Source organism: Sebastes umbrosus, chromosome 16 (assembly GCF_015220745.1).
Source record: "Sebastes umbrosus isolate fSebUmb1 chromosome 16, fSebUmb1.pri, whole genome shotgun sequence".
Taxonomy (NCBI): domain Eukaryota; kingdom Metazoa; phylum Chordata; class Actinopteri; order Perciformes; family Sebastidae; genus Sebastes; species Sebastes umbrosus.
The window spans coordinates 28073354-28088853 of record NC_051284.1 but is presented as its reverse complement, the minus strand read 5'-3'; the positions used below and the strand labels follow the sequence as shown (position 1 = coordinate 28088853).

General features: G+C 40.0%; 1 protein-coding gene across 5 annotated transcripts in view; it reads left to right on the top strand.

The window, feature by feature from the left end:
- Nucleotides 1-15500, top strand: part of atrn (attractin) — a 170147-nt gene that overhangs the window by 55377 nt on the left and 99270 nt on the right. For all 5 annotated transcript variants that reach the window (XM_037796501.1, XM_037796499.1, XM_037796502.1 and 2 more), the window contains exons 13-20: nt 2389-2510; nt 3438-3576; nt 4405-4586; nt 7677-7896; nt 9249-9434; nt 11877-12122; nt 13743-13880; nt 15124-15217. In XM_037796501.1, the coding sequence (XP_037652429.1) occupies nt 2389-2510; nt 3438-3576; nt 4405-4586; nt 7677-7896; nt 9249-9434; nt 11877-12122; nt 13743-13880; nt 15124-15217 (1327 nt within the window). The remainder of the gene's footprint in view (nt 1-2388; nt 2511-3437; nt 3577-4404; nt 4587-7676; nt 7897-9248; nt 9435-11876; nt 12123-13742; nt 13881-15123; nt 15218-15500) is intronic.

The window sequence follows — 15500 nt, the reverse complement described above, 5'->3', positions numbered from 1 at the left end:
CGTGCATCTTTTAGAAACAGTCCTGCTGTCATTATCACTGATGTCATTTCTGTTTGTGTGATTATGTTGCTGTTGAAACTGGATCAACTGCTTTAGTTGAGCGACAGAAACAATTTTGATAATCGTTTAAGTCATCTATCAAGCCGGAATGCCAAACGTTCACCAGCTGCATGTGAGGATTTTGTTGCTTTCTTCTTTCTTAAATTGAATATATTTCTGAAATGTCGGTCAGACAAAATACGATTTTTGAAAATGTCACCACGGAGACAAAGCGCTATTAAATCCCGCCCACACCGGAGGGGGAAAACAATCCATCGCTCTCCATTGACTTTGTATTGTGTGAAGGTGCCTCCTTGTCACTTGCGTCTGCTAGCAAACAACAGAAACATGCCTAGAGAATAAAGAACTCAGAAGTTTTTATAAGCTGCCAAACTGAAAAACTGAACCTTTAAGAAGACAAAAGCATCAGCAGGAAAAATGGGAAAACTGTGGGATCCTGACGTTCGTTGGGTGCATTCCAAATCGCATACTTTTTACTTTTAGTATATAACCTTCATTTAAAGGAAGGGTTGACGATGTCCTCCAGTCTACACTATTTGTTATATTGGTTGAAATGGTCTTTACACCCCGACAGCGATCCATTACTGATGAGCTCTGAAAAAGAACCGGAAAAGATCCGTCATCTGTAGCTGCTGTAAACCTGTAAAAACGTCCACCAATCACAAATTTGTGTTAATGTGTTATAATTGCGTTACGTTGACAGCCCTACAAATAGTTGTTGGCTTCAGCCTTTAGATGATTACCTGAGTGTGTGTGGGAGTGTGCATGTGTGTGTTCTTCATGTGTCCTATAAGCACATTTCACTGCATTTAAGTTGTTATTTTCTTTATAATGACAGCGTGTCCCAGTTCTCAGGGTTTACTACCCTCTGTGTGTGTGTGTGTGTGTGTGTGTGTGTGTGTGTGTGTGTGTGTGTGTGTGTGTGTGTGTGTGTGTGTGTGTGTGTGTGTGTGTGTGTGTGTGTGTGTGTGTGTGTGTGTGTGTGTGTGTGTGTGTGTGTGTGTGTGTGTGTGTGTGAGATGGGACAGGAAGATGTAATCACCAGGGACAGCTCAGACAGGTCCCTCCGCTCCCCGCTGAGAATTCTCTTCTGTTTGCCGTTTGCCATTTGTCACAAAAAATCTTCCGTTTCCCTCTCAACACGGCCGGTCTCATTTTCCGGTGTCGGCGTCTACAAAGGCGCCGGCAGATGGAAACTGCGCCCCGGAATATCTTTCAGCCACATTTAATACCAAGGGGAGGCCTTCCTGCTTCTCGGCTGCTGCTGTCTGGCAGTCACCCTGCCCCACTTTCCCCCAGACGGAACCTCATGTCCAGGAAGTGTTGACTGATCTGTGGTTCACGGCAGAATCCAAATTGCTTAAACTGCAGAATGAGAAATTAATACATAAATTCACAGTGCTTCCATTTTAGGTCAGATTCTCATCGTCGAAACAGTAGATAAACATTAAATTGTGAGAAGTTCCAAGAAACTTCTGAGCACATCTCTGGTAAACACAAGATTTAAAGTGGTGCTTTTGTGTGATTCTTTGTGGAGAAACTTGCAGAACTCATCAATTAGTCGACAAAATGTTATAAGTGTTAGTTGACAAAGAATGTTTTCGGTTGAGAACAGATCTAAAAGTGTGAATTCTTGCAGTGGTAGAAAGTAACTAAACATATACTCAAGTCCTATACTTCAATACCAATTTAAGATGCTTGTACTTTACTGAGTATTTCCATTTTATGCTGCTTTATACTTCTACTTCAGTGCAATTCAGAGGGATTGTTTGTACTATTGACTCCACTATATTTATTTCACAGCTGCCGTTAAGTTATTTTTTTTTACACAAGATGAGCTTATAAAATGTGATTCATTGTTACAGGTAAAACTACCCAACTGTATATAAAATCGTTAAAATTAGCTCCACCTTGACCTTTCTACAGTAGTCAAATGTTAATGATAATACACAAATGTAATATTTAACAATGTAACACTCAAATTGGGCTCAATATCTGCATTGAAATTTTGAAAATAATACTTATTTTACTCAAGTAGCATTTTAAATGCAGGACTTGTAGAGTGTTTTTACAGTTTGGTATTGTTACTTTTACTTTGTAAAGGATTTAAAACACATCCTCCACCACCGGTGTCTGGTAAATTATTAACTCTATTAACTTTTTATCATTATTATGTATTAAATATAATATCAGAACAAATGAAGTGGCCCTTTTACTCACCAGACAAGGTTTCAGGAAGCTGCACAGTCGGTTTAAAATTCTCATAAAACTGTACATTGTTTTTAGATCAAAACTATTTATATTCAATGTTCTTCCTCAATTTTGCAGATGCAGATAACGAGCGGTGTGACCAGTACACAGACTGCTACAGCTGCACTGCCAACACCAACGGCTGCCAGTGGTGTTCAGGCCAGTGTGTGTCTCTGGGAAGCAACTGCACCTCGACCACGGTGAGAAAACTAACCCTGCTGACGATGTTAACGTCACACATCACGGCTAACTGCGTGTCCACTTGTTGCAGTTATTATAATACATTGATAAGTAATCTCCTTATTCAGAGCAACTCCACAAGCTTTGGCAGATTTGATTCTGTTTTGAATAGAAAACACAATACACAATGTTGTCGTGAAGAACCTCCCTTTCATTTCCTCCCAGAGTTTTTACACCTTATAAATTGGGACATCAAATTTGAGAAACGATGAGATAAAGGACTGATGAAGCTCACTCTTGTCTCCAACTCTGAATCTGATTTGTCAATCTATCGTTAAATCACTGCTCATTTAGATGAAATATGACAGTTAATGTGTCTCCTCCAGGACTCTAATCTGCACTTGTCCCCAACATATTTGAGTAATAAGGGTCAGTCTGTCTGACTGCAGTTATTTAATAATGTAATACTTGTGATAACCTGGCTTTCTGCTCAAACAGCTGCATTGTCAGTAAGAAGAAAAAACATTTCAATTTGGACACAATACAATTCTCCTTATGGCCACAAACACTTCAGTCTTTTTCAAAATCTCCTGAATCTAGAACAAATTGTTGAATTGTATTGATGTGAGTGTCATTTATGGAGCACGAAAGGTAATATCTTGGTACTTTGTGTCCTAAGAGTTGACACATAGAGATGGTTCAGAAAGGAGACGGTGCAGAGTCAGTGGGTTTTGCCACAGCCCGCCAGTTTTGCAATGCTAAACATGTCTGTTAGCTGTGTAAATATCTAATGTCAGCAAAATAAAGTATGGAAACATTAGACTGCGCCTTAGGAGACAGGAAGTGAATACCATTTTGGAATACCATTGGCTCATCTTGTAATTTGTCATCTTTTGTTATGGAGCATCTGTGGTTGACGCCTGTTATTTTCTGCTCTCTCTTCCCAGGGGGCCATTGGGGAGTTTGAAGTTTGCCCCAAGGACAACCCCTCATACGTGTGCAACAAGAAAACCAGCTGCAAGAGCTGTGCTGTGGACCAGAACTGTCAGTGGGAACCTCGAAACCAGGAGTGCATCTCACTGCCAGGTAACGATAATAAAAGAAAACCGTTTCATTTCCAAAATTAACATTAAACACTTACCTACTTAGACATACACAGGCAGAGGAACAGTAAAGTATTTTTACAACCTGGGTGTTATTTTCATAGATTTGGCCACTTATCTCATCAGTTATTATGAGAACAATTCATGCACCAACTTAATTTCTGAGATCTGGGGATGCAAATGCTGCAAAGTTTATGTTTTATTTCATTTTTATTTTGTTTGCAGGTCTATTCATTCTGTTTAAACTCTGTATTTCTGCACAGTTGCAGATAAAGATCAGGCTACACTGATATTATTATAATTATACTATTTGTAGAATTAGATTCCAGTGGTGGCTGCGTAGGATTGTTTCCGACTCGTGTGATCCAAACATTTCCAATAACTCCAAAGTGTTGTAAAGTCCAAAAGTCAACATTTGTTTAAAAAGGATAGATGTAATCATTTCCAAAATTCACATGTTTTTATTGAACGAAATATTCTGCTTCAATTCATATTTGTTGGCGTTTAGCCTTTCAAAAACATTTTCACTGAGGTAAAGAACAGTTTGCGTTTCTCTTTGAAAGCCTCAATAGTAGCTTTGAATTAGAAAAAAAAACGACATTCGGTACAGCCCTAGAAGACGCTGCGTTGTTTTCAAGGGTTGCGAGACAAAAAGTTTGGAACAAGTATTGAGAGGATAGAAGTATAGATAATGAAGGTGGATAACCAAAGCTAATGGATCCCAGTTCATCCCTATTGACATGCTGTCAACTTACCATTCTGGAGTCGTGTCTCTATTGTACCAACTTCTCATCGGTTCTCTCCGTTCCAGAAAACGTGTGCGGTGAAAGCTGGCATCTGGTGGGCAACTCCTGTCTGAAGTTCATCACGGCGAAGGACTCGTACGACAACGCCAAGCTGGCCTGCAGGAGCCACAACGCCGTCCTGGCCTCGCTGACCACGCAGAAGAAGGTGGACTTTGTCCTGAAGGAGCTGCAGATTATGAGCGTGGTGGTAAGATATTCATTATGAGATTATTAGACAAACTTTAATATTCTCCTTTGGGGGAATTGAGTCGTCACACCAGCAGCGAAAAAAGATATCGATAACACTTAAGACACACAGAGAGAGAGAAAGAGAGAGAGTGGTGAAGATAAATGAATAAAAATATACTGATCAAAGAGCCTCTTCTTTGAGTGTGCAGATAAAACAAGAAAATCCAACGAGATCTGACTCACTGATTCAAGAAAGAAAACTATAAAAGTGCACAAATAAACCGTCTTTATTCCCGACGTTATCTCCTTGACCGCTTTTTTAGTTTTGGCACTCGGTTGTCTTTGAGTTTGTTTTTTTTTATCTGCAGGTGAGCTTTGCTTGGATTGTTTTTGTCTGTGATTTTTGGACCAGTGAGCGTGAAACAAATCTTCCATTAAAAGATTGTTTCCTCTCCAGAGCTCCGACATCTCTTACCCGCTCCATTAGAGCAGACAGGCAGAAATCTATCCCAACAATCGACTAACCCGCGCAGCCTGCTGTTTCCATCATCAGATGCAGGTCACATATGTACAGATAGATGTGTGAATGACAGGGAGAAGTACAGTGTCGGCTTTAATCCGTGCATCTAATTTGTACACGGACACAACACACACACATAAAACAGAAAACAAGTTGAGATGAGTGAAGAAGCATGAACCTGAATGTGTTTGTCTTTGAGGAGTTAAGCCTTGTAGCTTTATTCATAGTTGCTTGTGATGTTGATAATCAAGAAATTCAGTATACTGTAAGCTTATATTGTGTGTTGGTTCAAATTTAAATTGTAATGTAAATGAAAAACACTCAGCTATACTGAGTCAAACGGCCTTAAAGCTTCAGTAGGCAACAAGTTTTTAGCATCATTGGGCAGAAATTCCATAATAACCTTTCAGCATATTGTAATTCAAGTTCTCTGAGAGATAACTAGACTTCTACTCCTCCTCATGGCTCTGTTTTCAGGCTTTAGAAAATCTAGCCCGTGACGGGAGACTTTGGCCAATCACAGGTCATTTCAGAGAGAGAGCGTTCCTATTGGCTGCGCTCCGGTTGGTGGGCGGTGCTCGGTACTTCCTCAACTTGATCTCAGCATGACTGCCGGGTCACAAACTTTCTCATTTTACAGCTAAACCGTGCACTACAAGATGATTCTTAAAACATTTGAGGCATTACGGTAACATAATATTGATTCATATTTGATCAGCGCTGCCTAGTTTGACCGTTTGGTCGGAGTTTGTGAGTGATTGACTCGTGGCTCTCATAGACGGCAGCTGAACGGCAGACTCCAGATCAGTTCTTTACTGCTTGTTTTCCTCCGGTCTGTGAAATCTTGCAGATGCCGTTAGGAGCACCGGAGGACACAGAGGCACATGATTTTTTTTTCAGATTACACTATCTCATGTACTACTGTCAGGATATAGTGAGCGTTTTATAAAAATAACTTTTTTTAATCATATCTTGCTCCATTTTTTTCGAACTGCTGCTTTAAAGCTAGAGTTTGTAATCTTCTTTGAAAACATTCTTTGTCGTTTGTTTTCTCTATAATCCCGACAGAGATCAATAAATCAAATGCTCTGACAATAAAAAAGAACAAAATCCAGTATCTGTGGCTGTCGCAGGTCTGTAATAAACACGTTCAATCAATTCATTCGGCCCAAATGTATTGATTGGACGGACTACCTGCCTGTCTGCCTGCACACTCTGCCCGAGCACTCATTGCACGTCACCAGATTCTTCCACTAACTGCTAGCTGGACAGCTGTGAGTGCTAACAATAGCAATAGTTTATGTTATTGGAGACGAGTTGTTTCATAATTTATTAAAATCTAGGTGATTCTTGCTAGTTTCTCAACATAACCAACCCTAGCTTTAATAGGCGCTGTGGAAAGAAGTTTCAAGCTGATGAGGAAAGATGTTTTTTTGGGGACCCACATCAGTCTAATCACAGCTAAATCGGTCTAAATATTTTGGTTTGCGTCTACACTTGAGTTCACTGAAGAGTTTTACATAATTACAAATGTGTGAAAAGCACTAGGAGATTACATGTCCAACGACCCGGTCTGCACTTCAGTGAAACACGGTGTCCTCTACGGCTGCAGCCCTGCTTTAGTTTCTGTGTGGGATCACTGCCATCCCTCTCTGAAGCCTCTTACCATCCTACAAAGTGCCCCGGAGCCACCACATGGCATATGTAATGTTGAAGCTAAATAAGACGAAAAACATTTGAGTCTAAATCACAAAGCCGGGCTGGAACTGAAGAGTGTTCTTCCATCCATACTAATGAAATTGCGTAGATTTCCCCTGTTGGTCTAAATTCAATTCTGTTGGTCAGTTCCAGGTAATCTTTGTGCTTAAAGGCAGAGAAGAAGTAAAACCTAATTTATCATGGTTTTCAAACTGTCCGGTTGAACAATAAAATGCCGCACAGACACAGAAACATGCTTCACAAGTCTTCCCGCTATGTTATATTGACACTGTTTGTGCTGTTTAGCAGTTCCAACTATTTTCCAGACAGGATCAATCAAGCCAAGAAATGCAATTAAATCCCGATGGAGCAGTAATTCGACCCACGTCTGCGAGAGATCGAGCTCTCTTTGTTTACTACTACTGCAACAGCGCGGCCATTGATTAGGAGATGGGATGGATAACGGAGCCTCCCAAGTGAAGTGAAGTAAAGCTGCTTTTATTGCCGCTCAGTCGGTCCGGAAGGGGAATTTATGTCGGTACGGATGAAATATTGCTGACATCATTCTTTCTGTAAAGTTGTGATTCCTGACAAAAACAAACACGGCGATCTACATCACTTTTTGACATTCATTTTCATTAAATGTCAGATTGGACTTCAGCTACGGAGTATCTGGCACTTAAGTTGTCTCTTTTGCGAGCCTTTAAAGTGAAAAGATGACCAAACACCAGAGATGGTGAAGAGGCTGATTTACAGAAAAATCTATAAAGAGAAGACATGAAGAGAAGAGGAAGAGAGAGGCGGTAGAGATATTTAACTGAACTTGAACAGTCAAACTTTGAAGTGAAAAATGTGTAAATGACTTTGGCGTCCCGCTGTGTGTGTTTGCAGTACAAGGCCACAGTGACGCCCTGGGTGGGGCTCAGGAAAATCAACGTGTCGTACTGGTGCTGGGAGGACATGTCGCCCTTCACCAACACCACCCTGCAGTGGCTGCCCGGCGAGCCCAGCGACGCCGGCTTCTGCGGCTACCTGGCCGAGCCGGCGTCCAGCGGACTGAAAGCGCAAACCTGCATCAACCCCGTCAACGGCAGCCTGTGTGAACGGCCAGGTGAGTTCACAATAACTGATGAATCAAAGCTAAAGTGGTGTATCATCCTGGAGGAAAGCATGTTAATGCACATTAAGTAAGATATTTTATATGTGCTAAGAAATGCCTGCAACAATTACTGTAAAACAAATTATATAGTTATCATCAAATACTGTAGCTGTTAGATTACATTAATGGAAACTCACCTGAATACAAAATCACCAAACATGTACAGTAAATGTGAGGTAAAAACATACCAGACTTTGGTTAAATAGGACGTATTTTTGTAGGCCAACCAGGAAGTTAGCATCGCCATGGTTCCCTCGAGGAAAAGCCAACGGGATTTGTCCATCGGTTTTAGGATTATTGCAGAAAATAAGCTTGGTGGCGAACAAACATTTGTGATACTTACATGTTTTGTTCAGCAAGATAATCTTCACAAACAGCACGTTTATGATTTTTGAATTGCAATCGCCAGAAGTAAAAAGCTATAAACAAACTACGCCACAGCCGTTTGACTGCGACGGTACACAGAGCCCCCTAAAAGTTGTAAAATACACTAAAAGCAGAGTTATTTCCCTTCCTCCGTTCATGTGAATGAGCCCCAGACCGAGGAGTAGAGCGAGGGCTGGGAGACGGGGTTAAAGGAAACGCTACTGCAGAAGATCCGTCTACTTTATCACTCGGAAGTCAAACCTTTTTTTGCTTCATGCGCCACTGAGCAACTTTCTAAGGAATGAACGGGAGCCCGCCTCAAATGCAGTTCTTGTTATACATCCGTGGTATAAACACAATGAGAATGAAATATGTGGGCATATAGTACCAGTCAGGGAAGATCTAAAGACTCCAAAGACTGAGTTCAATTACTTGAAATCAGGATATCTTGGCTTCTGCTGCATCAATTTGAACCATTATTTTTTTAATGCGTCTCTTGCAGGTCGTCCAACTTTATGGACGTGTATTATTATATTGCTGGAGTACTCACTTAACTGCTACCAGCTGCTTTCAAACTGCGTGTTGCACAGCCATAAGTAGTGGACGATTATTTTACGATGTACAATAGCAGAAATATTCTAGATAGATTTGAGGTTCATTATACAACTCGTCATAAAAAAATTCAGCTTTGCATCAAAAGTCTGACCGCTACCAGAAACTATTTGAGAATCAGCTTTTTTTTGCATTTTATCCAGATTGCCAAGCATCTTTTTCTGTTCTCTAGATATAGTACCACCTTCTCTATCACAGTCCTGTAGAGTTCAGCAAATGTAGCTCCACCAGAGGGGGTTTGACTCCCACTGAGACATCCAAGCTGAAAATCTATGCATTCCTACTCCAAAGGGCTTTATCATAACTTGTTGAAAATGTCCCCCCAGCTAACCACAGTGCCAAGCAGTGCCGGACGCCGTGCGCCATGAGAACCACCTGCAGCGAATGCACCAGCAGCAGCTCCGAGTGCATGTGGTGCAGCAACATGAAGCAGTGCGTCGACTCCAACGCCTACGTGGCCTCCTTCCCCTTCGGACAGTGTATGGAGTGGTACACCATGAACACGTGTCCACGTAAGACATCAGCTTTCTCCCTCTTGTATATTTATTCACAGGTTTATTACGACAATCATTGAGATTGTTGTCTTTTATTTTGGCAAAACACACCATAAATGTATACAGACTCTGAATATAGAGTCTGAAAATCATTTCTCGTTTTTTACATCATTACATATAATACAAAAAAACTTGTTTTTTAATGTCATTCCGTCTCTGTCGTAACAGTTTGCAGTGTGTAGACTCATTTAAAACCTCTCAAAACATCAATAAGAGCACAGAAGTGAAGTCCAAATAAATAATTAAAACACCCTGTGGCTATAGACACTTCATGGGGGCTGAACACTGTCTAGCCGTTATTATTTTGGACATTGAGTACATCTATATTAGTAGTAGAGGTATTTCTTTATAAATGATGGAAGGAAGACTTTATGATCAGACGACTGTTGTAATGTTCCTTCCAAGAAGTTTATTGGAAAGAAATATGTAATTTGGAAGTGATTTTAGGGAAATAGAGACAGTGTTCAATTGGTACGCCTAATAATAAATGTATCTTTTAGCCAGTGCAAAAATAAATATTAGGTATTAGGGCCAGGTATAAGGAAAAAAATAAGAGGAGATTTTTATATTTATTTTGCATTTAGAAAATGAAGTCGAAATGTTGAGAGTAAAGTCAAAATTTCAGTATAACGCTAGTAATTCAATTTATTCTCAAAAGTGCTTTTCAACATTTCATCTTTATCTCAAAATTGTATTTCAACTTTATTCTCAACAAGCAAAAAAAAAAAATATATATATATATATATATATATATATATATATATAAATAAAGTTGAAATGTTGAGAAGAGGGTAGAAATTTCAGTAGTAGTAGTAGCTAGAGGTTTGATTTATTCTCAAATGTTTGACATTTATTCTCAACATTTAGACTTCATTCTCAAATTACAAAAGAAAAATCTTCCTTTGTCTGGCACTAATACTGAAAGTTCAACCTTATTTTTGACATTTCGACTTGATTCTGGAAATGCAAAATGATAACCCCCCCCTCATTTTTTCCTTATGCCTGGTACTATAGGAAGATTATTTATTTATTTTGCATTTAGAGAACCAACTCGGAAGGTCAAGAACAAAGTTGAAATCTCAGTATATGCACTTACGCTAGTGGTTTGATTTATTCTCAAAGTTCAACATTTATTCTCTTTATTCTCGAAATGGTATATCCACTTTATTCTTAACATTTCAACTTAATTGTCTGCATGCATGCATAGATAAAGTTTCCAATAATAAATGAGTATTTACTTGGGTTGAAATGAAACTTTTCTTTAAAGGACAGTCCTGTTTACCTTAATGTAATTAGCACCAAATTACAGGAAACCTCCTGGGAAATCAGGGTCCAGTGACATGAGGCATTATGCTCTTTCTCTGCTGTGGTAACAAGAACATCTTCTGAAGTTCATCTCCTGGATAGTTTTAATAATCTATAATGTCTTTTCATCAGTAAACTTCACTCCTTGATCTCATCATACATCCATGTAAGAACCTTTCTACAGTGTTTGTTTTGCAGCCCTTAAATTATAACTTTTAGGTGTGCACAAATCTCTCGATGCATTTCTTATGCCAGTTACCCAGATATTCTTATTTATTCTAAACTAATTACTGTTGCTACCGTAGAAAAACACTTGCTAAATATGCAGCATACCGTTTAAACCTCTTGTTAAGTTTCAACATCTACATGCATAACCATTCAGGAGCTTTGCAATCTATGGAAGGAGGAAAACCTCAAAGCACAAATCTGAAGTCGGCTCACGTTTCTGCTCCAGTTGCAGTTAATGTTCTCAACCAGTTGAGCATATGTAGCGATCTTCATCAGACCCTAAAAGGCACATTTTAAATAACCGAGGCTCTCTGGAGCAGAGCGTCTTTAAATGTTTGTGTTTTTTTTTTTTTTTTAAATCTTCATTTAGCCGAGCACATTAAACTGTGGCCCCCTCCAGTAGATGAGATGGGGATTAATAATCTGGTTTAATAGTTTGATAACTTAGTCTCCGGCTGGTGCTTTGTTCTGTGTACGACGCAGCGGAGAACAATTTTCATTTATTTAACCTGGCAGGTCAATTAAACACAAATTGTTGCTTACAGCCATAGGCGGAGGAACCCCCCCGAGGGCGGAGAGTTAGGAATTAAAATATAGGCAAAGGATCAGGAAGGAGCTAAATTAACTGCTGAGGCTTGAAGAGGTGTTGAGGGTGTTATTAATTTAAACTTTTGGAAAGGCTGGACCTTATTTACCAACACCCAATAACAAACTTACCTCATACTGTAGGACAATAATGTATTAATTGAAACCTTTAGTTACACTTAGGAAGCTCATTGTGAACAAGCTTTTTCTTCACATCGGTAAACAAATGAGTCTTCAGAGTAATAAATATCCTGCTTTGTGTTTTGTGTGTTTTTGCTGCAGCGGAGAACTGCTCCGGGTACAGAACATGCGGCCAGTGTCTGGACCAGCCGGGCTGCGGTTGGTGCACCGACCCGAGCAACACGGGCAAAGGCCAGTGCATCGAGGGCTCGTACCGCGGGCCCTTCCAGACCTCAGTCCCGGCCCCGTCCACGCTCCCCGGCCTGCCCGCCAGTCCCCAGCCGGCCCTCAACGCCAGCATGTGTCCCAGCGAGGCCAAATACAACTGGTCCTTCATCCACTGCCCAGGTAGGGAACTGTTTTCTGATGTAAGATATTAATCATTTGATTAGATTATACTCGATTCTATTAATGTGTTGTACAAATGCTATTTCTGTAAATGATTTACACTTAAAGGGAAATCAGTAGGGCTGCAATTAACGATTATTTTCATTATCGATTAATCTGATGATTATTTTCTTGGTTATTTATTTATATTTTATTTATTTATTAATAATATTTTATATATTGATAATATTTTATTTATTAATGTAGCCATTGTTACAGTTAAAGTGCAACCGATGCAATGTATATGGGACTTCTATCCATAGCTAATTTGCAGACCTTGTCCCTGGTTAGGCTTTTAAGAAGAAAAGAAAAAAAATACAGAAAGAAATATGTTGTTTGGTTTATAAAATGTCAGAAAATAGTGAAAAACAGTCTGTCCCATTTTCTTAAAGACCAAGGTGATGTATTTAAATATCTTGTTTTGTCAGTCCAAAACCCAAAGAAATTCATTAAAATGTAATGACATAAAACAGAAAAGCAGGTAAAACAGCATTTTCTGACATTTTTGCATGAAGAATTACTTAATCAATTATTGTTGGTAATTATTTTTCACTTGGCAGCTCTAGAAATCATTTTACTTGTCACTGAGATGAAACAGTTCTGGGGTTTTTTATAGCTCTGATGGAGCTACTTTTTCCTTTTTCAAAATAAATGTAATTTTTCGCATTGCACTTGAAGATGGGGAACTGACAGGTGACGGATTTAAAAATAAATAAATGAATAAATCAAAGCAGCGGAGGCCAAGATGATCATTACTTTTAGTCTTTAGTATGGGTCGGGCTCAAGCGGCAACCTCTGATGCTGAGAAATGAAGCTAATGCGGAAATACCAAAACCTGCAGTTCCTCAAATGGCCAGTTGAGGCTCCAAAAGCAAGTGAATCCCCATAGACCTCCATGATCAAATGCCCAACTTTACAGCAGAAATAAACCTGTTTACAGCCTGGTACAAAAAACAGTTTCGGTCTCTTCATCTTATTTCCCCGTTCATGACATCTGTACGTTGGGGGAATTATTTTATATAACTCACCTGTTTAAATTATATCAAGGCTTAGAGTTTGGCTTAATTCGCTAGCTTCTATCTGTCTGCTCTGCTGCGTCACCCGGCCTGCCTCAGCTCCACCAATGATCAACCTCTTTGGTCATCTTGTGGATTAGCCAGGAGTTAGGCTGTGTTGTCACGGCCAAGATTGCAAAATCTGATCTGAAATCTGCAAAAACTCTTGTGAGACTCGCTGCCTGATGACCTTTCCTAACCTTAACTATTCGAGGTCAATGCCTAACCTTAACCATCTCGGGAGAGTTTTCCCAACTAGCTGGTTACCTTCTTGACATGACCCAATTTGAGCTTCACAACGGCTCCTATGACCTATGACACTATGTCCATATTTTATAAAGTCTATGGTCAGGCTCCAAAAAAAACCTGGATCCTTCACTTCCCATAATGCATCCTAATAGTCTTTCTTTAGATCTCCTCTGCCCTCTCAGTGCCCATCTCTTTCATGTCCAGTTTGTAATGCAGACTTTCTGTTTTTTTTTCCGGTGATGTTCATGCAGTATGTGCTTTGTTTACTCTACGGCAGCTTGTCAGTGTAACGGTCACAGCCAGTGTGTCAACGAGAGCGTGTGCGAGAAGTGCGAGGACCTGACGACCGGCCGTCACTGCGAGAGCTGCATCTCCGGCTTTTACGGAGATCCGACCAACGGGGGCAGCTGCCAGCGTGAGTATCAACCAGTCAGTCAGTCAGTCAGTCAGTCAGTCAGTCAGTCAGTCAGTCAGTCTCTCCGTCTCACGGCTTCATTTAACTTGTCAGTATTTTTACATTTCAGTTTTATGTCTGCCGTTTTTCCTGATTTCCTGGCTGCACAGTAAAGCGTCCCCGTGGGATATTAAAGATTTACTCCGCTCTGCAGCTAATGCTGACAGTCAGTCAATCAGACAACTAATCAATTGTCCATTCCTGCAACAGCTTAATTTAGCTTACCAATATATAAACATACAGCCACGGTGTATGTTTTTGGATATTTTGGCGCTCTAACTCCAGGTGTCCCTTTGGAATAGAGTTACTATCGTCATCCTGTCAATATTATTCAGTCATTGTTTATGCTTCTTATTTCTGCCTCCTGCTTGCAGCTCCTCCAGGGACATTAAAGGCATGTTTTACCTGACAGCTAATCATGACATTCTTTATATGACTCAGGAGCATACGCAAAAAGTGCTCAATCAATACCTCAGATAATGGAGATAAAACACATGCATATAAATAATGATCAAATGATAATACGGCTTGTTGTTCCACCAGCTGTCCCCTACTATTGTTGCACAGATTTCTACATCATTTGCAGCTGTTTATACCAGGAGGCTTTAAAAATGATTAACTGATTTTAATGCAAAGGACGGCAAACATTAACATTTATACAGGTGTTTATAAAACCGGTCGTCAATATCACCAAAACCTAATAGACATTTGGCATCTGTTAACCGACACAAAAACGGTCTCTTGGGGGCGTGGAGAAGTCACCTCTGGCGGCGGCGGGTGGGGGAGAAGCAGCGTTAAAGTTGGCTCTGGAACTAAACTTCTGGATGGTGGCATGATTTTTTATTTCCGTCTTGTCCTTTCCTTGGAGGATGAGACATCTGACCCCTATGAAACATTCAGGGAAGCAGAGTTGCCATCGAACCTGTCAGAACTGTTAAACTGTGTGCACGACGTACAGGAAGAGCTCTTATGTCTACGTGTAAAAAAAAAAATGATGTTTGTACTAAATGAGTTGTTGGAACTGAATCAAATGTTCTCTGTTCAAAGTGTGATATAATCAGGGCTGTCAAAGTTAACGCGATAATAACACATTCATGCAAATTTGTTTTAACGTCACTGCTTTCTTTAATACATTAATGCTTGCTTGTCATACTAGCTTGTCACGAAGTTACTTTAAGTTTTATGTTTCATGTCTGTTCTTCAGCCTGCAAGTGTAACGGCCACGCCAGCATGTGCAACCCCAACAACGGCAAGTGCTTCTGCACCACTAAAGGCATCAAAGGAGATCGCTGCCACCTGTGAGTTTCACATTTTCCGTTCCTCTTTCCTCCTCTGTCCTGCCTGGGAAAATGTTTTAACCCTCTGAACCTCAAGCATTTTCAGGACGTTTTTAGTTTTTTTTGCTCCTGTCACATTTTACTCACTGTGGCCTCGTTTTTCACTGCAATACAGAAGTCCTGCACTTCTATGGAAACATCACAATGATGGCTAGAAGTAGAGAGAACTCAAAAATGTCTTTTGTGCAGTATAACACAGTTATAATGCCATAAATCAAAAAGTTGAATTTCTTTGAAATTGTGT